The 23,593-nt window shown below is 38.6% G+C and overlaps 2 protein-coding genes across 18 annotated transcripts in view; both read right to left on the reverse strand.

Annotated features, from left to right (window-relative positions):
* The window catches only part of LOC101735909 (uncharacterized), a 47,769-nt gene extending 36,497 nt beyond the window's left edge, over nt 1-11,272 (reverse strand). For 5 of the 13 annotated variants that reach the window (XR_009976157.1, XR_009976158.1, XM_062675063.1 and 2 more), the window contains exons 1-15: nt 11,110-11,272; nt 10,772-10,855; nt 10,197-10,286; nt 8,689-9,135; nt 7,141-7,552; nt 5,706-5,822; nt 5,187-5,249; nt 4,595-4,756; nt 3,938-4,048; nt 3,094-3,195; nt 1,709-1,840; nt 1,293-1,397; nt 1,009-1,131; nt 620-871; nt 80-220 (exon numbers count right to left, since the gene is read on the reverse strand). Coding sequence is in view for 11 of the 13 variants with exons in the window: in XM_062675063.1 (XP_062531047.1) it covers nt 80-220; nt 620-871; nt 1,009-1,131; nt 1,293-1,397; nt 1,709-1,840; nt 3,094-3,195; nt 3,938-4,048; nt 4,595-4,756; nt 5,187-5,249; nt 5,706-5,822; nt 7,141-7,237 (1,405 nt within the window). In the remaining 2 variants the exon portion in view is untranslated. Of the gene's footprint in view, nt 1-79; nt 221-619; nt 872-1,008; nt 1,132-1,292; nt 1,398-1,708; nt 1,841-3,093; nt 3,196-3,937; nt 4,160-4,594; nt 4,757-5,186; nt 5,250-5,705; nt 5,823-7,140; nt 7,553-8,688; nt 9,136-10,196; nt 10,327-10,752; nt 10,856-11,109 lie in introns of those variants that run through there. The other 8 variants (XM_038018817.2, XM_062675060.1, XM_062675059.1 and 5 more) reach the window with 8 other exon arrangements.
* A 1,184-nt stretch (nt 11,273-12,456) lies between these two features.
* LOC101741380 (uncharacterized) lies at nt 12,457-23,035 on the reverse strand. 5 transcript variants are annotated; one of them, XM_004924231.4, is made up of 6 exons: nt 22,812-23,035; nt 21,899-22,053; nt 21,438-21,603; nt 20,392-20,546; nt 13,580-13,619; nt 12,457-12,508 (listed from the first exon to the last, which is right to left on the reverse strand). In XM_004924231.4, exons 1-5 carry the CDS (start codon nt 22,828-22,830, stop codon nt 13,596-13,598), a joined length of 519 nt encoding a protein of 172 aa, XP_004924288.2. In that variant the 5' UTR covers nt 22,831-23,035; the 3' UTR covers nt 12,457-12,508; nt 13,580-13,595. The 5 variants fall into 5 exon arrangements, with proteins under 5 accessions (XP_004924288.2, XP_062531061.1, XP_021202417.2 ...); XM_062675077.1 differs by having other exon boundaries at nt 12,457-13,175; nt 22,812-22,974; XM_021346742.3 differs by lacking the exon at nt 20,392-20,546 and having other exon boundaries at nt 12,457-13,175; nt 22,812-22,980.
* Between the last annotated feature and the right edge of the window lie 558 nt (nt 23,036-23,593).

The raw sequence follows: 23,593 nt of genomic DNA on the forward strand, positions 1-23,593 counted from the left end.
GTTTATAGGCTGTAGTAATCATTTTACACAGGACGGGCCGTGAGCCCGTTTGCTCTTGTATACAAAAAAAAAAAGTTACGTTTGACTGGGCCACTCAGCAACAGTTTGCTGCTGTTACACTTCTTGCATCGTTTCCGAATGTCATTGTCCTGTTTTTTTCCACATCTCTTCCGCCTGATTCGTTGACCGCATTTATAACAGCGATAGGTACGAGAGCTCTCTGCAAAATAAACATCCCCGTAAACTAGCCGAAGCTAAATTATTTTCATTGATATAATACGATCAGCCCATTTTGTGGCAGTACCCATCATGGAACACAAGATATTTGATAGGTGCCTGAGTCTTGCTATTTTCCTATAAAATCGTCATAAATTTGCCTTCATCGCTTATGTTGAAGACATGATTATCGTTTACTGTATAAGGAGCGCGAGGTAGTTCAATCGTACTGTTTATTTCTGCTGTGATTATTTCATAGAGTTTGTTGCTCTGGCACCATTCATATTTTGATGTTTATGCGTTAATAACTTAGAATTGGAAAGGCAGTTTGTCACTCCAAGCCAGGAAAACTAAACTTAGTAACGTCTCGAAATGAATGGTGTTAATTTTTTTTCTAACTCACCTGAATTCGGCATTAAGCTTACTCCACTGAATTCTTTTTCCCATTGATATTGCCAATATTCAGATAGCACTTCAGTACCTAAACAACCTTTCGTCTTCAGCAAAATGAAATTCCTCTCTTTACCATTTGCATCCCAATCGTCTAGAGAATGTTCATCTAGAACATCCTCCGCATGTTCTAAAGTATATCGACTTGATAAATCGTCAGCTAAATCTGTTCCAATACTGCTAAGGGTTCTTGTCGATTCGCAACCTATCAAGGATCAAATTCATGTGACAGTTTAACTATAGATTCAATGCACAATTTAACAGCTGCTATTAAATTAAAGGAGCGAAAAGAAGTAACTACTCCATTACGAACTCAATCTATACAATTTCCTACTAAGATACCTTCTTTACCAAATGTGGTAGTCTTCTGAAGCAACTCCGAAGGGTGCTCAATATACGAATCAACCGTGACTTGATTTTCTTTGACCAGCATTTTTATGTTTTCTTTTGGTATTTTGATTTCATCTGTAATTCCACTTGCTGTTGATGATCGTTTATTTACAGTCGTAGAAATAGAAACATTCAAATGCCTTTAAGTTTCTAAATACGGGTACTAATGTGGTTGCAACAATAAATTATTACTATGGTATTTTATGTATTGATTATACGAGAAATCAAACCTTTACCTTCAATAGATAATTTAAATTTTTGTTCTACAGCTACTGGTATAATCCTTTCACTACGTGTTGATTTTGCTTCTACAGGGGATTGTTTATTAACTGTAATTACAGCTGCAAAGAAGTATAGCGACATAAAATTAAATAACAGTATAGTTTACGTAAATCTTATTTATTTCTCATATAACCTAAATATGCTTACTAGAGTAGAGGACCTTTTAAAAAGTTAGAATGATTTAATCGTGAATATTCAGAAAAATAATAGTGTTTTCAACTAAAACCATGAGGCTTAATTTAGACTTTCACTAGAATCATTCATAAAGCAATTGTATTTTTATCTTTATCTCTTGATTATTATCGATTATGATTATTATCCTATCTTGTTAGATAAAATGTATTCGCTCCATTTAGGTATATATAATTACCAGATTCATAATCTCTAGTGGGATATTCCACTTCCGAATTCGTCAAGTCGTTGAAATCATCTTGTGTTCTTACGCCAGTTCGCCTGCGCGAGGAAGTTCTATTATTGTTTGATATATCTTGCTCGTCTGCTCCTAAGTAATTTCAGTGAATGAAACAAAAAAGTTGTTAATAAATCCATATTATGTGAATGTTCAAACACTTCACTACATAGTATAAAACAAAGTCGCTTTCTCTGTCCCTATATCTGTCCCTATGTATGCTTAAATCTTTAAAACTACGCAACGGATTTTTTTAATAGATAGAGTGATTGAAGAGGAAGGTTTATATGTATAAAAACATCCATTAAATAGTGGAGAAATTAATAATAAATTACAGTTTCCGAAACGAAGCGATGGCGGGTTGCTAGTTTATTTATAAAACGCTGTGTAAGTTTATAATGCAATTGTATTTATTATATTATTTAAAGTTCAAGTCTAGAAATTATGAATTTTGGTTTAAAAAGTATTAGAGAAATATGTATGTAGGTACTAAACGATGACTCGCATATGAGTCGACTATTATCAAAGCCGGCAATGTGACTTTTGGACAATTATTGGTAAATCAGAAAAACGAATTATTTACTTTGTATTCCATTGGCAGTCACAAAACTCTTCTGAACGACATCTTAGATAAATAACAGGTTAAGTATTAACCTTTATTTAATACAGGTTTTGAACCGTATTCTTTGAAGGAGACGATTATATTCAAATCAATCTGTATCGCCATATCAATAACATTTTTTTTTCCAAATACACAGATTGCCACCTTTGATAATAGACGACTCATATACGAAAAATAAATACAGCGTTAACAAAACATTGTGAAAGCCTTATGAATCAAAACTAGCGAATATGTCTTGGTAGTTTTGCTGGTAAAAATTATGTTTCATCTAAATATACGATTAAAAATGTAAATTGATTTTATCGTAAGCACTAATTTAAATAAACACTGATTCCAAATTCACTTTCAAGTCACTATCTGGGGGACGACCCGTAATTTCTCAAATGCTTTTGTGAACTTCAAATATCGAAGGCTTTACGTCAACTAACGCAACAAGGTAAGACACATAATTTCACGTTTTTTATTGTTATTACATTATTTCGGACCTATCGTATTCGTATGGTCTGACCACTAAAACTTTGTAGTTTTCGTAGTAGTAGGGTCCAATTATTACGTTTACCAAATCGTGACAAAAAAAATTAACGCATTAAAATTGGTAATATAAATTAGTAAATTATATAACATAGGTAATCAATGAACATAATAGGAATGTACGGTACTAAAAAAAATATTCCTTTGCCAATTTGGTTTGATTGTTTGCCAATATGTTATTTCGAAAGCTAACCACACATGTTCGTATTTCCAGCATCCACTGTAGTTGGAAGATTTATATTTCTGAGACTAGCTTCTAATGAATTCACAGGAGGTCCTATTGATATAAGCCAGTCTGAAAATATTAAAATTAGAATTGAAAGTTAATTCATAAATTCAAAAGTTTTTTACTGCTTTTGTCGGTAGACGAACATATATTCTCCCTGATGATGAGTGGTGAAAGGCGGGGGATAAAATGCGTAAATCCAAGCAAATAATCAATTTTCTTCTATTCAGCGGGTTTTAAAGTTATTGGAAGCCCGAAAATCGAATAAATGATTGGAAACTTGAACAAATTAAAGTAGCATCGTGTAACTGGTATAGCATGGCGTGAGCACACGTGATCATTTGTGCCACCGTGTCTATCTGTTTTGTTACGAAGCAGTTATGCAGTGTGCTTTGAAGGGCGGAATTGGCGTCATAGAGATAGTTAGACGTTGCCATGCTTAAATCCGAAATTCTAATTTTTTTTATTGCCTTTGTACGCAGACGAGCATACGGCCCACCTGATGGTGAGTGGTTACCGTCACCCATGGACTTCAGCAATGCCAGGGGCAGAGCCAAGCCGCTGCCTACCGCAAATATATAATGACAAATATATAATGACATGCAGGGGTTGATGTTTATTGGTTTTGGTAAAAATTAAAAAAGTGTAGTACAATCTTCTCATCTATTCTCTGTCTCTATATATAGCTATTATAGTTCTCACATATTGTAACTTTATTCCTGGTAGGGTTCGAGAAAATCTCTTTAAATCAGTCCCTTAGTCTGATTGGCCAAATAAGATGCTTGACAATAAATATTCCATGTTTGCTTACCGTCCAACAGATCGTTATCAATCACGTTGTTTGCTCCATAAATCTGTCCCAAAGTAGGTATAGGCCTAGCCGGTACAAAGAGATTCGTTCGTTCGTCTTCTTCGCAAAGATCTGTAGCGACATATTAATTTGTGAGCTTAATTTTTGTTTCTTTCATTTGTTTTTCGCGTTTCGTTTTCCTTTTCAAATTCCTTAGGAGTCTGCGGCATGCTTTCGTCATGGCTGCGATAGGAATTAGCAGTTTATAGGTGATGCAACCCCTCCCGAACTTTCCAATACTGTCTCAGAAGAGATATGCCTTTCTTACTAATTTACTCCTACAACTTTTGTATTGCCATAATTTCCTGTAGGAACCTGTTATGCTTGTACTTTGTTTGAAATTGTGGCTGAAGCAACAGGACATATGTATCTTCAAAACAAGGCCAGAAAATAGTTGCTATAGCAGCGATGATCTTAGATGAAGTTCCTGAGTAAAGGTAATCACTAATGATTCGACAGAACCGAAGCACATCTGTCTTCGACAGAAAATACATAAAAGCAAGAACATAGGTATATGTTTTTTGAGAACTTTTTAAAGTAGAAAAATAATAATAGGAAACAACATGTAATGTTCAAAGGTCAGACAGGAGTTTACAATAAAATCAAGTTTAAACCTACCTGTATTGATCAAAAGTTGAACCCTTTGAATGTTTTTTATTTCAGCGAGTGTTTTCTCTTCGGTTTGCTCAAAACTAGGAATGTCTTCTGTGTTTATTGAATTCCTTTTAGCCGTCGCTTCTTGTAGTCGTCGCGGTATATGACTTGGTTTTGATTTTTCGACTTATGAAAGTATAATTTAAGGAAATTTAGTTTGAAGTCGTCGTGGCCTTATATCATAAGAAACCTAGTGCACTCCTATCAAACGATCCTATTACACCGATGTTCAAATGTACCAGACATTTTTTGTCGAAACACAGTGAAGTAGTAGGAGCATTTAATAAAAATCAAATCCGCTAAATGTTAAAATGTACGTATTTTCAGCCGCGAAGCAATTATGATTTCTGATTTAAAAAGTGGGGCAGTCGGCTTAGGAGGAGGGCGATCTAACGAACTCGTGCTTAGTAATAATATTTAGATCTTGAGACGAAGGTGGCGGTTCTCAAATGAAATCCAAAACATTGGCATGAATGACAAGGTGTTGCTTAAAATTTAAGATTCTATGGCACATCAATATGCATAATACATTAATATAAATTTTAGGCATACATACGTTTGTAATTTTTGTTGGATTTCTGTGAGCCCATTCGCTTACTGGTCCCAGCAAAATTGTCTCCTAAAAATGAGCGTCCTTGTAATACGAAAACATAAATACAATACAAGGTACACCGAAGAGTTCTGAAATCTATATACTGTCGGTGGATAGGCTTTTCTAGACCCAGCCAATTCCCCTCATATACTATTCTATGAATCAAAAGCTTTTTTTTTATTGCTTAGATAGGTGGACGAGCTCACAGCCGACCTGGTTTTAAGTGGTTACTGGAGCCCATGGACATCTACAACGTAAATGCGCCACCCACCTTGAGATATAAGTTCTAAGATCTCAATATAGTTACAACGGCTGCCCCACCCTTCAAGCCGAAGAGCATTACTGTTTCACGGCAGAAATAGGCAGGGCGGTGGTACCTACCCGCGCGGACTCACAAGAGGTCCTACCACCAGTAAAAATTAACGGATGACAATTAAATTGATTCAGGCAATAATTCGATAGACTATCGAACAGCTAACTTACCTGCATCTACTTTTTCTTTTGTTCTTATGTTTTTATCGGAGGCATACGAAGCAGGTGGTTTCACGATCTTCGGTAGCTTGCTTGTTGCAAATGTTGGTTGGGGGCTCGATTTATTGACTAAAAAAAACCGAAAGTAGCCGAATTGTCCTAAATTTGTTAGTATACAAATATTTGAAGTCGTTGTGGCCAAGAAGATAAGACGTCCGATGCATTCGTGTTGAGCGATACATTGGTGCTCGAATCCCAGGCGGATACCAATGTTTCTAATGAAATGCGTACCTACTTAACAATTGTTCACGATTGACTTTCACGATAAAGGAATAGTATCGTGTAATAAAAATCAAACCCGCGAAATTATAATTTGCGTAAGTACTTGTGGTAGGACCTCTTGTGAGTCTGCACGGGTAGGTATCACCACCCTGCCTATTTCTGCCGTGAAGCAGTAATGCGTTTCGGTTTGAAGTGTGGGGCAGCCGTTGTAACTATAGTGAGACCTTAGAACTTATGTCTCGAGGTGGGTGGCGCATTTACGTTGTAGATGTCTATGGGCTCCCGTAACTACTTAACAACCAGGTGGGATGTGAGCTCGTCCAACCATCTAAGCACTAAAAAAAATACTCTAAAACCCTTCTTTGGGCTTTTGACACAATATACACTAATAAATAGAGCCTTAATTGAGCTGGGACACTGGCCAGCACGTGCTATTTAAAGACATTTTATGATATAATCTCCTTTTTCAACCATGTTACTAAAAATAATCAATAGTATACTAAATATTAAAGTCATAAAAACGAAAAAAAAAATACTAGCCGCTTTACACTATTATAATACAACCAGACCACACTCCGCTGAGGCTATTTATTAATCGTGCGAAAAATCTCCGGTGAATTTTCACGAGTTTCCTTTCATGTAAACTTTATTCTAATAATAGTAAAATACCGAGGATGTAGAATGGCCGTGACGATGGAGTTTCTCGAAAAATCATTGAGGTGATCGTTGTGGATATTTCTATGAGAGAATGGCTACGATTCGTCCAAATCTCATTGGGAATCAGTTATTTCATAACAAAGGTGGGTGGACCTGTTCACGATCTAACTGTTACTTAGTGGTTACCGAAGTCCATAGACCATACCAAGTAAATTCCGCCACTTACCCAATTGTCGGCAGACTTTGAATTTTACCAATAGCTTCGGAAAAACTCTTAACTCCATCTCATGCCTACAAAGGCTGATGAACGTACAGCCTCTAGATGCTAAGTGGTCATCAATACTCATGGACATCATCAAAACCACAGGAACGGGTAAGTCGTTGCCTGTTTGTGACTATCATTTTGATACAATATCCACTATCATGCTATTAACTCCATTTAAACAGGAGAACACAAGAATATCTTCTGCTAAGCTAATTTTTAGCATCATCATAAAATTTTACTTACGATTTTTCGTAATTCTATCATAAAGTGTGTTTGGTTTTTGCCTCGGAAAGCGTTGATCATTTTTTGAGGTTTTCAATCTATCTAAAACTTCGGCCATAACTCATAACATACTAATTAATCTGGTTCATTTAAAATTAACAACTAAATAAATACATTTTTTAACAAATCAAAAATATTGTGTGTTTATTACTAAAAATTTTAACATCATTTCATTTTGACAAAGCTCTTCTGTCACTATTTGAATTTGTCAGATTTAATTTTTTTATTTTTCTTTCTTGAAGTTGATATTTTTCTTTTTATTCCCTCACAGTTTCTATGTGTACTGCTCCTGGTTTTTGTTTTGCTTTGATTTCTTCTAATTTCTGTATTAATTCTTCTTGGACGCTATCAACGATTTCTTTCAAGTTTTTCGCTGAAAATTATTTTATTTAATTTTACGACTTTTGTTGTGATTCATACAAACTATTGTAGAGAGAGAAAAGACTAAAAAAAAAATCATACACGTTCATTCTGTGTAACATTAGGGTATTACTGTAATAAAATGTGGAATGGTAGATAATATCGAGGGGTATTTGAGGGGCCATTTGATTTGAGCGACGGACGCCTTCAGCTCTAACACTAGGAGCAGGCTTAGGGATCCCGGTAACCGTACTCGTCGAGCTCGACAAAGAGGTTGACGTGCAACTTAACCTATGCGTCAGCCCGTTGAGTTTCTCACCAGATCTTCTCAGCGGGTCGCGATTCCGATCCGGTAGTAGATTCATTCGCGAAGCAATTGCTCTTGAGTTGTTAGGTCTCCTTTGGAGGCGCTCGGGCAGCTGTTAGCAAATCTCACCCGTCCTGGCTGAGCCTTTGCTCGCCCACCTGTCCTAGTGAAACTGGAAAGGCTTCTGGGCCACCAGCAATCTTTCAATCATAAAAAAAAATTTAGCGACATTTTTGCAAACTTTACCATCACCCAATGTAGCCATTTAAAATTTTAATTTGACAAAAATATCGTAACAAAAAGACTTCTTCAACTATTTAAATGTCGAATAAACGTCACTTCAATCAAATAACCTTTCAGCCCTTGATATCATCTCCATAGAACATTTATCATCATGGAAGTATCGATCGCGGCCTTTGGACCTGATACAATAGTGGAGCATCTGAATGTTCAGTGACATACATATGTTGCCCGTCTCAAAAAACATAATTTTAGTGCAGGATTCAATGTCGAAAATTTGATTTCTTCAAACCATTCTTCTACATGGTAATAGGTAAAAAATGTTCATATGGCCACCGAATTCCATAGATTCAATGAATTAAGTCCCTCTAGTTTTACGCATAAGGTTAAAGGTTAAATTGGAATATCAAAAATCTCACAGAAAAAAATAACCACAGATTTCAATTACAAAAATCCATTAACTTATAGTAATAATAATATTACTGTATTTGTAATATACGACTTTTTAAGTTGAGGAGTAGGAGTTGCTTTATTTACTTAGATACCAAGCTCTTATCGAAAACTCTAAAGAAGTAGCTAGATTAGAACAAAAGCATACAAACCAGTTTTTTTATTAAACTCTTCAGCTATCAGAGATATCTTTCGCAGGGTTCCAACGTGCTTAGTCAACTCAGCGGCAATATCGTGATCCGTGTTTGTATTCATAGACGCGTCCTTCATTAAAGACTTCTTTCTTTTCTCGATCGCATTTTTAAGAACTTCACTGTTAACCAATGGCATTTTAGGAATTTTGAAGGAAGAGTTCTTCGCGATCGTTTCTGTTACTGAAACTTCTGTCATAGAAATAACGTTATCCACTGCTTTCTCTGCTTCTACGATTTCTAAAACTTGATTTGGTATCGAAACTATTTCAACAGTATTCTTTGGTACCAATTCAGGAGCAAATTTTTGTAATGTTTCAATTTTCATAGGCGATTCCTTTTTGGGCGGAGTCGTCCTTCTTGATAACTTTATGGGTAACGCGTTTGTGATACTTTCTATTATTGTTTCTGTGAAAAACGTTAACGTTAAGACGTTAATGATAATAGTTTCTACATATGACCGAACGAGATTTCGGTAGGCAGCGGCTTGGCTCTGCCCCTGGCATTGCTCAATTCCATGGGCGACGGTAACCACTCACCACCAGGTGAGTCGTGCGCTCGTCTGCCTACAAGGGCAATAAAAAAAAAGATTATGCCCTGGTGATGGAATGGTTATTGTAGCTCATGAACACGACCTAAATGCTGTCTCCCGTTTTAGGTTAGTTGGGAAGTTTCTTGTATTTTTTTAATGTGGGACATGACTGACGGACCATGGGCGGTCCATGGCGGACTATGGGAGAGGCCTACATCCAGCAGTGGAGAGACACAGGCTGATGATGATGATAATGGAACATGAGTGTGTAGGTGTGATCTTAGTTGTATAGTATAGTAGCTGTAACAGCCGGAACGTATGATTGAATCGTGTCAGAAATTGGGGTGACACACACTCGTGCGGACTTTCAATGCGATGGTACTATATTAGGCCTCTCATTGCAGTCTTATGAAGTCGTCGTGGCCTAAAGGATAAGACGTCCGGTGCATTCGTATCGAGCGATGCACGGTGAAGGAATAACATCGTGCAATAAAAATCAAACCCGCAAAATTATAATTTGCGTAATTACTGGTGGTAGGACCTCTTGTGAGTCTGCACGGGTAGGTACCACCGTCCCGCCTATTTCTACCGTGAAGCAGTAATGCGTTTCGGTTTGAAGGGTGAGGCAGCCGTTGTGACTATACTGAGACCTTAGAACTATATCTCAAGGTGTGTGGCGCATTTACGTTATAGATGTCTATGGGTTCCAGTAACCACTTAACATCAGGTGGGCTGTGAGCCCGTCCACACATCTAAGCAATAAAAAAAAGTCTTAGCTACTTACCATTAACTTGTAGAAATTATAGATACTTTGAAATAAAAACTATGATTAGTCTAAACTACGCTTTGTTTTGATGCAAGATTCTGTCATCTTATGATCATTACCATAAAAACTAATTTATATTCAATGCTAATGCTGTTCTTGAGGATGACTTACGGATGATGTTCTTAGGCTTTTCCTCCTCTTCTTTCTTTTTGGACGCCAGCTTTCTAGTTAGTTCAGCCAAGAATAAGGAACAGGTTGGGCCTCAAAATAGAACGTATAATTGTTTTATTAGTCAATACTCCTGAGCGAACAGATTTCGTTAATCAACACTAATTATATCGTTAACGTTATATTAATAATAAGCGATTAATAAGATTATACAATATCTGGATAGATAGATTAGATATAAATATGGATAAATAAGACTACCAATCTCATCTTAGAAAATGCTAAAACGACTGCTAGGTACCTACACGAAATTCTTCTTAAATCAACTACAAAAAGCCTTGCAAAAAATCGCTTCGAAGAACATTCAAAACAAATTAATTAATTCGTAAGAATGTTAATTCAGCAAGAATGTAGAAGCAATGAAGTGAAAATATTTTATCCAAAAATAAATTCACAGATGTTGATTATTAGTACGGTAATTTGCAAGACGCTTTGAAAATTAACGATAGATTCTTAAAAGCTAATCACTTTTTTTTAATACGCAAAAGACAACTCTAACTCTGTGATATAAGACACACCTTCGCTTGTTCGTTTCTTCGGTGTTTTCGCTTTCGGTGCCGCTTTTTTGTTTTTTCCTTTGCCACGGGAATGTTTTTCCATTACTGTAAATAAATATGTTTAGTATTACAGTAATAATCTTATTGTTAAGAAGCGGATATCTGTGATATGCAAAAAAAAACCTCTATACCCTCTTCTAATATATAGGATGTATCAAAAATTAAGAAAAAATGAAGTAAACTTCTGAAAAACGAAAGCTTTCGGATACTTCATTCAATAATTCGAGTATTTAATAACCAAACTTTTTAACAATATTTTCACTAAATTTATCCTTCATTAGTTTCAATTGACAACTTACTCAAATGTGGAAAAGAAAGCCCCCTGTGCAGGGGCTTCCAAATAAACTTTTCATCAAATTTTCTTACACTAACCATATAAAAATTAAAAGCATCAAACTACAAATTTTAACTTTAACATATCAAAAATGACATGCGGTTGCTATGTAATATTGACATCTGTCAAATCTGTCACTAATGTCAGTGTAGTTATCAAAACGTAAAGGCTTTATGTGGGTTGTTCATAAAATATTATCTATGGAAGAAGAGCGGTTGACGCACCTGTGGAAATTGATGCTAAAAAGCTTGCGTAATCGCGATCATTAAAAATGAAAATAAAGACATTTTATTATTATGTGAAAATATAAAAAAAACTCCTACTTTACTCTGCATTATTATGAATTATCATGTGGGAGACTACATGACAGCGCAAGCGCAACAACATTCATAGTAGTTTGACGTTTGTTTATTCATTGCCGAGATGAGTGGATAAGCTCACGGTACTCCTGGGGTTAAGTGGTTACCGGAGCCCATAGATATTAACAACGTAAATGCCGCCATCAATCTTGAAACTCTAGTTCTCAGTTTTTACAGTACAATGGCTGTTCCACCATTCAAGCTGAAACGCATTACTGCTTCACGGCAGAAATAGGCAGGGTAGTGGTACCTACCGGTGCGGACTTACAAGACATCCTACTACCACTACCTATTTAATTATTAAAAAACTACCGCCGCTTTATATAGGTTTTTGAAATGAAAACTTCTTTAGAATCGTTGTGATTTCAAACCGGATGCAACGGAAAAAACGACAGGTAAGAGACACAAATACAAAAATGTGTAGGATGAAGCCAGTAAAGAATGAGACAGAAATATACATACTATTTAATACAGCGCCATCTGTGAGATTTTTTAATACTAACGTGTGTATGAAAGCTCTTGTGAATTTTAATTTAGGATTATACGTGAAATTAAAATGTCAATTCACAGAGGGCGCTACCTTACAATTATTTACTAATGACAAAATTTTACATATTATACTTAAGACGTTTAGGATAATTGTATTTTAATTTTGTAAGGTTTCACTTCTACCACGTGTGAATTGCACACTTTTTTTTTTTAATAACCCTTGCAGGCAGACGAGCATATGTCCCACCTGATGGTGAGTGGTTACCGTCGCCCATGGACTTCAGCAATGCCAGGGGCAGAGCCAAGCCGCTGCCTACCGTTAAGTACTACAGAATAGATACTATTATGGTGTGATGCTCTCCAGGTTGCAGACCTATGTTGTGAATGCTAGAATAAATACAATAAAAACCCAGTTTTCAATCTTTTAAGATTGAAAACTGGCTTTAGCTCAATAAAACAATTACTGCTCGTATCAAATATCTTTATTTAATTTCACTTTCCATATCTTGTGCATTTCTGAAACAAAAAAAAACTTATTTATCTACTTTAAATTAGTTCGAAGCGGGCGATCAGCTGCATTCCTTTTAAGGTAATTATTAAATAACCCGTTTGTAGCAAATATAATTTATACACTCTGATACAATCTGCTGATATTTAAGGATGATGGTCACTGACAAAGTGGAAGAAAAAAGATCGTGGGGTCGCAGCCCAAAGCGTTCGTCTGATCAGATCTACACGACATTTGATTACACAGTCTACGATGCTGTACGATTAGGTGCGACAATCTTTATTCATTCTCCTGCCCTTCTCCCAGTCACCTGAGGTCGGCTCAACATGTTTTCTCCTTCCATACTCCTCCATCATTTCTTCGCTCACTCCCCTCTTACCCATATCGTCTTTCACGCAATCCGTCCATTTATTTTAGGTCTACCTCTTCCTCTATATCCTTCCACATTCATAGTTAATACTCTCTTACCAACCTCATTTTCATTTCGTTTCATCACATGTTCATACCATCCCAAACGCGCACTTCTCAACTTCTCTGTCACAGGCGCCACTTTCAGATTTCCTCTAATATACGACAGTCTTTATATATTATTATTAGGAATCCGCTCGATGCAAACAACGCAAGACTGATCGTTGTGGCGAGGCTTGGGGGAGACCCATGTCCAGCAATGGAAGTCTGTGAATAGAATGTATAATATTGTGACTATAAATAATATTAATGACCTATTCTGGTAAAACTGGAGAGACCACAAGCTTCCAAGAGGGTAGAAGTATTAACTTTGTTGATATTCACAGGCTCCGGTAACCGATTAACACCAGGCGAGACAATGAGCTCACTGACCCCTTGATTTCATAAAAAAAAAACAATTTATTTCTCTGAAATCAATCATTTACTTTTGCAAATTACGAATGGTAAATGAAAATAGTTTAACTAAAAATCGAATCTTTTAAAAAAAAAACAAATGGTGATGGTAAAAAATCTGGATTATTGTTCCCCAACTTCAAAATACATAAGAAAGTAAATACTAATAAATCATTTTCAATGATAATGTGCAACTATATACCAATCTTTATACATACCCGGGGGCTTTTTTCTTCAATCGTGACGCGTTACTGGTTTCTGTGAAAAACAAGTAATGTTATTTTGTAAATACTTAAACGTTAAGTGACTTTCCCACCAGTTGTCATGATTATTAAATTAAAATTTGACCTATAGTTCTACAAATCGTGAACGCGCGCTATTGAGGACTCTTTGTCCCTTTGAAACTGTATTTGATTTTATTCTAATTTTTTTTTCCTACCTTTGCTGATAGCCTTGAGAGGCTATTTCATCTTCGCCCTAACGTTTGTAGGTGAACTCACGGGGCTCAAACCGGAGAATTGCTAACACTGACCCTAGCAAGAGCAGTGCTTCGCAGAATCTACCGCCTGATCGGAAACGCGAACCACTGAAAGATCCGGCGAGAAACTCAGTGGGCTGTGTCTATGGGTTAGTTCGCTCGTTGAGCCCTTCGTCGCAAGCAACGGGTTCGACGAGGACGGTGACCGGGGATTTATTCTTGAAATTCACTCTTCACTATAGCACGACATTTAACCACTTTATACTCTGTCAGTGTGTAATCTAAGTAATGCGAACGAGAATGGCTTTAGAAACATGTAGCTATTACTCAAAACATTAACATTATAACACGACATTCACTTTACTATATCAGTGTGACATCATACATTGGAAACGTACGACTCGGCGCGTATCACGAACGACGCGCGTGCGCAGATCACTGAGCGCCCCACGTCAGTCGGTTTGAGATCCTCGGCCGCGAAGCCCGTGTCGCTTGCTTCCCGAACGCTTATTGCTATCTATTGTTTATCCGCTAACAACAGCTGTTATTGTGAACATTTTGTGTTACGGTTCTACTCGTTTCCACTCCTTCTTTTTTTCTATGGTTTTGTGTATGTCTTCGTGTCGTCGACCTATCTTATGTGTTAATTAATAAACTTTTTTGTGCACCGGATATCATTATTACCTACGACACCTGGCATTCCTAACGGACAACCGATATATTTACCATAACTGGTGACCCCTAAAGGACACGAGAATTAAGGATACCAGAACAACCAGGTACCATTATGAGCGATAGCAGTGAGTCGGCGAAAACTGCTAGTTCACATCAGAATACCAACGTGACCACACGGCGAAAACGTCGAGTGCGCGTTTCCACTGACCACAGAGATACGGAGGTGCGAATTTTAAAAATTAAAGTTCCTCCGTTTTCGCCCGAGGATCCAGAATTGTGGTTCGCCTTGCTGGAAGGTCAATTCGACGGTCATAACATCACTGATGACGTCATAAAATTTAATAACGTCACCAATAAGTTAGACCTCCAGTACGCAAAGGCCGTGAAAGATATCATTATCAATCCTCCGGCAAAGAACCGTTACGATAAAATTAAATCCGAACTAATAAAGCGTCTTTCCGCATCACACGAGAAGAGAGTCAAACAATTGCTCACTTATGAAGAACTTGGCGACAGGAAGCCTTCACAGTTCTTGCGACATCTTCAAGACCTGGCTGGACCCTCTATACCTGATGACTTCCTCAGGTCGATATGGTGCAATCGTCTCCCGCACAACATTCAGACGGTACTGGCGTCACAGCCAACCCATTCTCTGGAGCAGTTGGCAGACTTGGCAGATCGCATCCAAGAGCTCGCGTCGCCTTGCAACGTCGTCACTGCGTCTACTAGTAGTATACACGCTTCTTCATCGCAGTCTAACGAGATCGCGGAGCTGAAGAAGATGGTGCAGCACCTCACCCTGAAGCTAGAGGAGCATACTCGAGCAGCCTGCTGCTACTCTACTGATCGTTCGAGACCACGCGATCACCGTCGCTCACCATCCCGACAGCGGAGCCGAAGCAATTCCAGCTACCGAAACTACCCCATATGCTGGTATCACAGCAAGTTTGGTGCACAGGCTCACAAATGCCTAAAGCCTTGCGATTACGGCAAGACGGGAAACGACGTGGGCAGTCGGTAGTGGCGACAAACGATTGCCCACCACACAAGGGTCGCCTCTTCATCACCGACCGCAACACGAACGCCCAATTCCTGGTGGATACGGGCAGTGACCTTTGTGTCTACCCTCGCTCTGCGCTTCGGGAACGACGGGCCAAGACCGACTTCGAGCTCACTGCAGCCAACGGGTCGATCATCCATACCTTCGGCTTTATCGAGCTTAACTTAAACTTAGGCTTAAGGCGCGATTTTGTATGGCGTTTCATTGTGGCTGACGTAACAAAGCCAATTATAGGCGTTGATTTCCTTAGCTTTTATAATTTAATTGTCGATTGCCGGAATCAACGCCTACTTGACAATACCACAACTTTGTCGTCAACTGCTTTGATTGCTAACTCCAATGTCTTTTCTGTTAAGGTTTCGACAGGTGACACGCGTTTCCACGCCATTTTAAGTAAGTACCCGGAAATTACACGCCCGGCAGGTACACCGGTGTCTCCAAAGCACAACACAGTACATCATATCAGGACCACACCCGGCCCTCCTATCTCAAGTACCCCCCGTAGACTGGCACCGGACAAACTTAAAATAGCCAGACATGAGTTCGAGCTCATGCTCAATAACGGCACAGCGCGCCCTTCTGAAAGTCCCTGGTCTTCTCCCTTACACCTTGCAGCTAAGAAGGATAATGGCTGGCGACCTTGTGGCGATTACAGGATGCTTAACTCACGGACTATCCCGGACCGTTATCCCATTAAACACATCCATGACTTTGCCCACTCCATTTCTGGTTGTAAAGTCTTCTCCACCATCGACCTCATGAAGGCTTACAATCAGATTCCGGTCTTTGAGGACGACATACCTAAGACCGCCATCACTACTCCCTTTGGCCTGTATGAATTCCCTTTTATGACCTTCGGGCTAAGGAATGCTGGCCAAACATTCCAAAGGTTTGTTGACGAGATGACGAGAGGCCTCGACTTTTGTTACTGTTTCCTTGATGATTTTTTAGTTTTCTCTAAGGACGAAGATGAACATGAAACCCACCTTCATCAGCTCTTCAGCCGTATGAATAAATACAGCGTCGTCGTCAACACCTCCAAGTGCGTCTTCGGTGCACCAGAGATAACGTTTTTAGGTTACCGAATCTCTGCATCCGGCACCAAACCTCTGGAATCTAAGGTCCAGGCCATATCAGAGTTCCCGGTACCTAAGACTGTTAGACAACTCAGGCGATTTTTGGGAATGGTCAACTTTTACAGGCGATTTCTACCTCGTTCCGCCGCCATTCAAGCCCCTTTAAATGCGTTACTTGCTGGCAACGTCAAGGCGTCGCACCCAGTTGACATTTCGGGTGATACCCTGTTGGCTTTCGACGAGTGTAAGGAAAGTCTCGCCAATGCCGCATTACTGGCACACCCAGATTGTCAGGCCGACCTCGCTCTGGTAACAGATGCGTCCGACCTGGCAATGGGCGCAGTATTGCAGCAATATAAAAATAATGTTTGGGAACCTCTCGCTTTCTTCTCGCAGAAGTTGAGTCCCTCCCAACAAAAGTACTCACCATACGACCGAGAACTCTTAGCCATATATGAAAGCATCAAGTACTTTCGTCATATGTTAGAGGCAAGGCATTTCGTGGTGTTTACTGACCATAAGCCACTAAGTTACGCCTTCAGTGAAAAGAAGGCAAACTGTTCGCCTAGACAGTATCGTCACCTAGACTACATTTCACAGTTCACGACCGACATTAGACACATTTCAGGCAAAGACAACGTCGTTGCCGATCCACTGTCACGTGTCGATGAGCTGCAGGTGGCAGTCGATTTAGACGTGCTGGCTTCGTCTCAAGCGTCGGATATGGAGTTGACTCGACTCCTGGAAGGAGAATCTTCACTCCGCCTGAAAAGGTTGAGGGTTCCTAACTCTCGCACAGAGCTTTATTGTGACGTCAGCACCCCTACACCTAGACCGTTTGTCACTAAAGACTTAAGAAGACAACTTTTCGACAGTCTTCATAACCTCAGCCACCCAGGCGCTAACGCAACGGCTAAGCTTGTTGCTGAGCGATTCGTTTGGCCTGGAATGCGCAGAGACTGTCGACAGTGGTCTCGTCAATGTCAGGCATGTCAACGCGCCAAGATTCATCGCCACGTATCTTCTCCATTGGGCACGTTCGACCTTCCTCGCGCTCGATTTGCTTTTATTCACGTGGACATTATTGGTCCTCTGCCCGTTTCACAGGGCTACCGCTATTGTCTCACAGCGGTGGATCGTTTCACTCGTTGGCCGGAAGTCACACCCATGGCCGATATGACCGCCGAAACAGTCGGAAAGGCTTTAATATCGTGGATATCCAGGTTTGGATGTCCTACCGATATTGTCACCGATCGCGGACGACAGTTTGAATCGTCACTTTTCCAGTATCTTGGAAAATTTATTGGATTCAAACATCGCAGGACAACCGCGTATCACCCTGCCTGTAACGGGCTGGTGGAACGATTCCACCGCCAGTTGAAAGCAGCCATAATGTGCCACGCTGATTGCAATTGGGTAGATACGTTACCTTTAGTGCTTTTAGGCATAAGGAGCGCGTTTAAAGACGACCTTCAGTCGTCTTCTGCTGAACTGGTGTACGGAGAGCCGCTTCGTCTGCCTGGTGAATTTTTCCAGGCTACCGCTCCGGATTCTACCGATATATCGGACTTCAACTATCGCCTACGTCAGTTCGCAGCTAAACTCCAGCCGACACCAGCTGCACGTCACAATGACGACAACAAAATTTTTGTCCACAAAGATCTGACTTCGTCTAGTCACGTGTTTTTAAGGGACGATGCATTGCGTGGCGCTTTACAGCCACCTTACACCGGACCCTATGAAGTTCTCGAACGAGGTGAAAAGACTTTTAAGATACAGGTCAAAGGGAAGAGTGTTACTGTATCCATAGACCGCCTCAAACCAGCCTATATTTTGATTAACCCATCCCCCGATTCCACTCCGACTCTTACTTCCAACTCCTACCCTAGTTCTTTACCTAATCCTGTTCCCCCAGAGCAAAGAGCCCCAGCTCAGGGTGACGTCAGAAGAACACGTTCAGGCCGTACAGTTCGGTTTCCCGATTTTTATCGCCCGTAGTGACGGTCTCTGGAGGGGAGTGATGTAGCTATTACTCAAAACATTAACATTATAACACGACATTCACTTTACTATATCAGTGTGACATCATACATTGGAAACGTACGACTCGGCGCGTATCACGAACGACGCGCGTGCGCAGATCACTGAGCGCCCCACGTCAGTCGGTTTGAGATCCTCGGCCGCGAAGCCCGTGTCGCTTGCTTCCCGAACGCTTATTGCTATCTATTGTTTATCCGCTAACAACAGCTGTTATTGTGAACATTTTGTGTTACGGTTCTACTCGTTTCCACTCCTTCTTTTTTTCTATGGTTTTGTGTATGTCTTCGTGTCGTCGACCTATCTTATGTGTTAATTAATAAACTTTTTTGTGCACCGGATATCATTATTACCTACGACACCTGGCATTCCTAACGGACAACCGATATATTTACCATAAACAAAACAACATGCTTATAATTTATTTATACGCCTCAAAAATAACATTTAAAAAACATTGACGATATGTTAAAATGTATCAATGTAAATGTATCAATATAGGGATGTTGTTTGCATTATTTCATTTTAGGAACTGCACAGATGTTTATGATATCGCAATTATGGTAGTCTAAAATAAATCAATATTAAATAATTAAAAAAATAAAGTCCTTGATGACTTGTAAATAAAGGCTTGTCTGAACCGTCCATTACCGACGGTCAACGTTCGAATAAAACAACTAAAACATCTGTATTTTTTTTATAATAGATAAATATTATAAAAAATTTCAAACACCAGTGAACTTTAAAATAAGTTATTTAAAGAGATACGTTTTAAAATATCGATCCTGCAAAAAAGGCGTAGGCGTGATCACGACCGCCGGCCGTGCTTTGATTTCATAGCAAATTTAACCTGCGACTTTGCACATTGATACCTATTTATGGAAATAATGGCATGGCTCAGTGAATCAATCGATTGGGTCTTCTCACGAAACGAAAACTTACTTTTCGGCGGTAACTCGATTGCGTTGACAAATCCCAGAGACATTAATAAACTCCAAATCGTAGAAGACTAACAGCGGATCACTACATAGTATAAAACAAAGTCGCTTTCACTGTCCCTATATCTGTCTGTCCCTATGTATGCTTAAATCTTTAAAACTATGCAACGTATTTTGATGCAGTTTTTTTTTAATATATAGAGTGATTGAAGAGGAAGGTTTATATGTATAATATAACATCTATTAAATAGTGGAGAAATCAATAATAAATTACAGTTTTCGAAGTGAAGCGAGGGCGGGTCGTTAGTATACAATTTTAATACAATACTAATATTATAGTAATTTGTTCGGATTTCGCTAATCGTAGATATATGTAGATAATTAAAACTACTTTTAAGGTTTAAAACCTCGTTTATTATCGTCATTTTATTATTCGCGACATTCCGATTGTTTTATAGTTTTCATGGTCACGCACGACTCACGATAAGACCTAACCCTTAGACACAGCCCACTGAGTTTCTCGCCGGACTTTCTCAGTGGGTCGCGCTTCCGATCCGGCGAAAGATTCTGCGAAACACTGCTTTGCTAGAGCTAGTGTTAGCAACAACTCCAGGCTAGAGCCCTGAGAGCTCACTTAGTCGTTCGGTGAATCTAGTATGTCCCCTCGAAGTTACTAGAAAAGGTAGGGAAGAAAAAGACCAGTCCTCCGTGACTTCAGAAATAATACAAGGTCAACAAAAAACGCCAGACTTAACATTATACTAACTGAAATAATCGAAGGCTTTTTATCCGATTCGGTAAGGTTTGCGGAAGGTGGTTGGGTACTTGAGGTCTGTTGTGTAGTTGTTTTTGGTCCTTGTTGATGCTCAGAAGCAGCTAAAGCCAGAATTACTTGAGCTTCTGAATTTTCGATTTGATTGTCTAAAATAAATCGAGTACAATTTAAAAGAATTAATTAAAATCAATATCAATGTGAATTTTTAATAGTAGCTCGAATTACAAATGTAATGAAATCCAAATCTTTAGCTAAATTAATTTGTACGCTTTTATCCAAATCGAAACCCGGAAACATAATGATAATCATCATCATCATCAGCCTTTATCTACCCTTCCGTGGCCTCCATTCGAGGACTTTCCCCCCCCACCTGGCGTCGCTGGCTCGACAGATGTGACCGGCCCATTGCCACTTCAGTTTGCTAGCTTTGAGAGCTATGTCATCGACTTTGGTTCTCCGTCGAATTTCTTCGTTCTGGATTTTGTCCCTTAGAGAAATACCGAGCATAGCTCTCTCCATCGCCCGCTGTGCGACTCTTAACTTATGGGCCAGCCCTGCCGTCAGTGTCCAGGTTTCTGCGCCGTAGATCATCGCGGGGAGAACGCACTGGTTAAAGACTTTTGTCTTCAGGTCTTGAGGAATTTGCGAGGTGAGGATTGCACGGAATTCCCCAAATGCCGACCAACCCAGTCGTATGCGTCTCTCAATCTCTGTATCGAAGTTACCCCGGCCAAGCTGGATAGCCTGACCGAGGTAGACAAAGTCTTTTACCTTTTTGGTAACTTTGGATGGTAACTTGGCCCGGGACGATTTTATAACTTTCGTCTTGTCAAGGTTCATCCGCAGTCGCACGCATCGGGAAGCAGCATTGAGATCGTTGAGCATACGACTGAGGTCCTCCAGCGATTCCGACATTAAGACTATGTCATCATCAGACTATGACAACATCATACATTAAATGTATAATGATAATACATTTAATGTTTTAGAATAATGAGTGCAAATTTGAGAAACAATAATTAAATAAAAATTACAACCTGGAATAACATGATAGCTCTCGTGTGCATCGAAGAATTCCTCTTTAGCGCCTTCCTCAACTGCTGCAACGAGAGAATTGACTTCTGCTGCGCTCTCCGAAGAAATACTCGGCTCCATTTTATCGGTGACTTGCTTAACTTTCTTCTTCTTTTTCAGCTTCTTAATCTATACAAGGCCGTAGATACATGAGATGTAATTTAAGTCAAGTTAGCTTTTTAAAAGTTATTTCTTCATTCGAAAATTACCACATATTTTCACCTTTTTAGACCTAGGGTATGCATAAAATTCACAGTCATTGAGGCAAAATGATTTTCTTTTTACTTTACTCTCTTGACTATTGGAATGGCAATAATGATGATAAATACTAACCATAGAAATTTCTAGCAAGCTCTATACTAAGGTTAGATACGTCTTGTGAAATGACTAAGCTGATTTTAAAAATACGAAGTTATTTGCATACCTTTGTTTCAGGTGAACTATTTTCCGCAATAGGATCGTCTTTCTTAACTTCATGAATATCCATCACAAGAGGTGTTCGGTTGTCGTATACCCCAATATTTGAAGAAGACGAAGACGTATCTTCGGTATCCGTTAGATCGAGAATATCTTCAACATCTATTTGGATAGACTTAGTTTTGTTAAGTTCTACTAAAGTAGCGAACTCAAGACTTATTTTACAAAATTAAATTTCAAAATGCCAGACTTTTAAGAAAGTGAAATCAAGAGACAATTAAATATACATAAGCTTATGTTTTGTGAAATGGGCAACAAGCTATAAATAGCTTAAGCAAAACATAAGCATCCTTTACTTTTAATACTGTCTACTGAAATTCTTTGTAGAAATAATAAAATAGCAAATTAACACTGTAGCAATAAACTTCCAAACAAAAAAAGTTTTTATTAGAGTCAGGAATCATAGGTATTTTGTGCTATTGAAGATAAAATATTTCATGAAGGTTGTTCAAGCTTGTATTAAATACTGTATAAATGCTTTTTTTGAGCAAATTAGTTATTATTGCCAATTAGGTCAATTCTCTCTTTTCAATACTTCAAAGTTCGCATGTCGAGAAAAATTAAAAGCAGTTTTGTTTTCTTCGGCTAGCAAAGACAAAATGATGGCTGAAGTCCAACTTTTTTTTATCACATCGTTAAGTCTGAAGTTATATCATTTTGGTACACGATTATGAACTTCTGTTGTCGGAAAACAAAGAAGATTTTCGACTGGTTTTGCTCAGAGATACGGCCTTCTGATTCTGATTTCGAGACATAAAAGACAAAACAGCACCATTATATTCCAGCCATATTACAGCCAAGTTCAATGTTCTAACGTCTCCGAGATTCCGGTAATGGATCGGAATATTTTTATTACTCACCAAAACTTCGATTTTCCATGTTATTTATTACCAGTTTCAACTATGAAATGCTGTGTAAAACTTTTGTTTGTTTATTGAATGGTTTTGATTTTCACATTTTTAATATTTTTTCGTTAATGACACAAGTTTTGTTTCATTGAATTTTCTTGACAAGCTTTATTGACAGTCTGTTCAAAGTTTTATAAGTATATCGAAAAAGAATTTAGTAGACTGGTATTGGTTGTAACCTTTTTTTGGAGCGATTTGAGGGGAAGAGATCTCAGTTAGGTTATGGCAGTGATTAAGCACTAAGCGGTATGCTTTAATATAGATTTTACGTTATAAAAGCTGTATGGATAGAAATTGTGACTTGTGATATTGAACAAGAATTACACTGCTCAGGCAGCAATACAATCCCTGTCTATGCAGTATGAACAATGAAATGTTTTATAATAATACTTTGAGTATTAACTCTGTAAATAATCAGAACAGGATGACGAGTATACATTTTTAATAACGATATAAAAAAATTGAATCTTAAAAGAGAGAACTTAGTTACGTTTGTTTGCTGTTATCTATCCAAGCCGTTTTAAAAAAGCTTCAATCGTAATTTTTTTAAACATCCCTTTTTTGGATCCACTAAGGACTCCTGTGTCATCGCGGACGTGAGGTTGATTTGTCTGTGAGTTCCAAAGCCGCTTAACATTAGACGGACTCTGATATTGTATAACTAATCTAATAAAAATATCCTTTACATTTTGAATCAAAATTAAATTTTAGGATTTATAAAATACCGAGTTAGA

This window comes from Bombyx mori, chromosome 22 (assembly GCF_030269925.1).
Source record: "Bombyx mori chromosome 22, ASM3026992v2".
NCBI classification, from domain to species: Eukaryota; Metazoa; Arthropoda; class Insecta; order Lepidoptera; family Bombycidae; genus Bombyx; species Bombyx mori.

Excerpts from the sequence above, each read along its gene's own strand:
- LOC101741380 (XM_062675076.1), bottom strand. Across the intron at positions 21,604-21,898 it reads ATAGTTCACCTGAAACAAAG|ATTAAGAAGCTGAAAAAGAA; the intron begins GTATGCAAATAA and ends GGCCTTGTATAG. Across the intron at positions 19,697-20,391 it reads AAAAGCCTTCGATTATTTCA|TCTTCTACGATTTGGAGTTT; the intron begins GTTAGTATAATG and ends ATCCGCTGTTAG.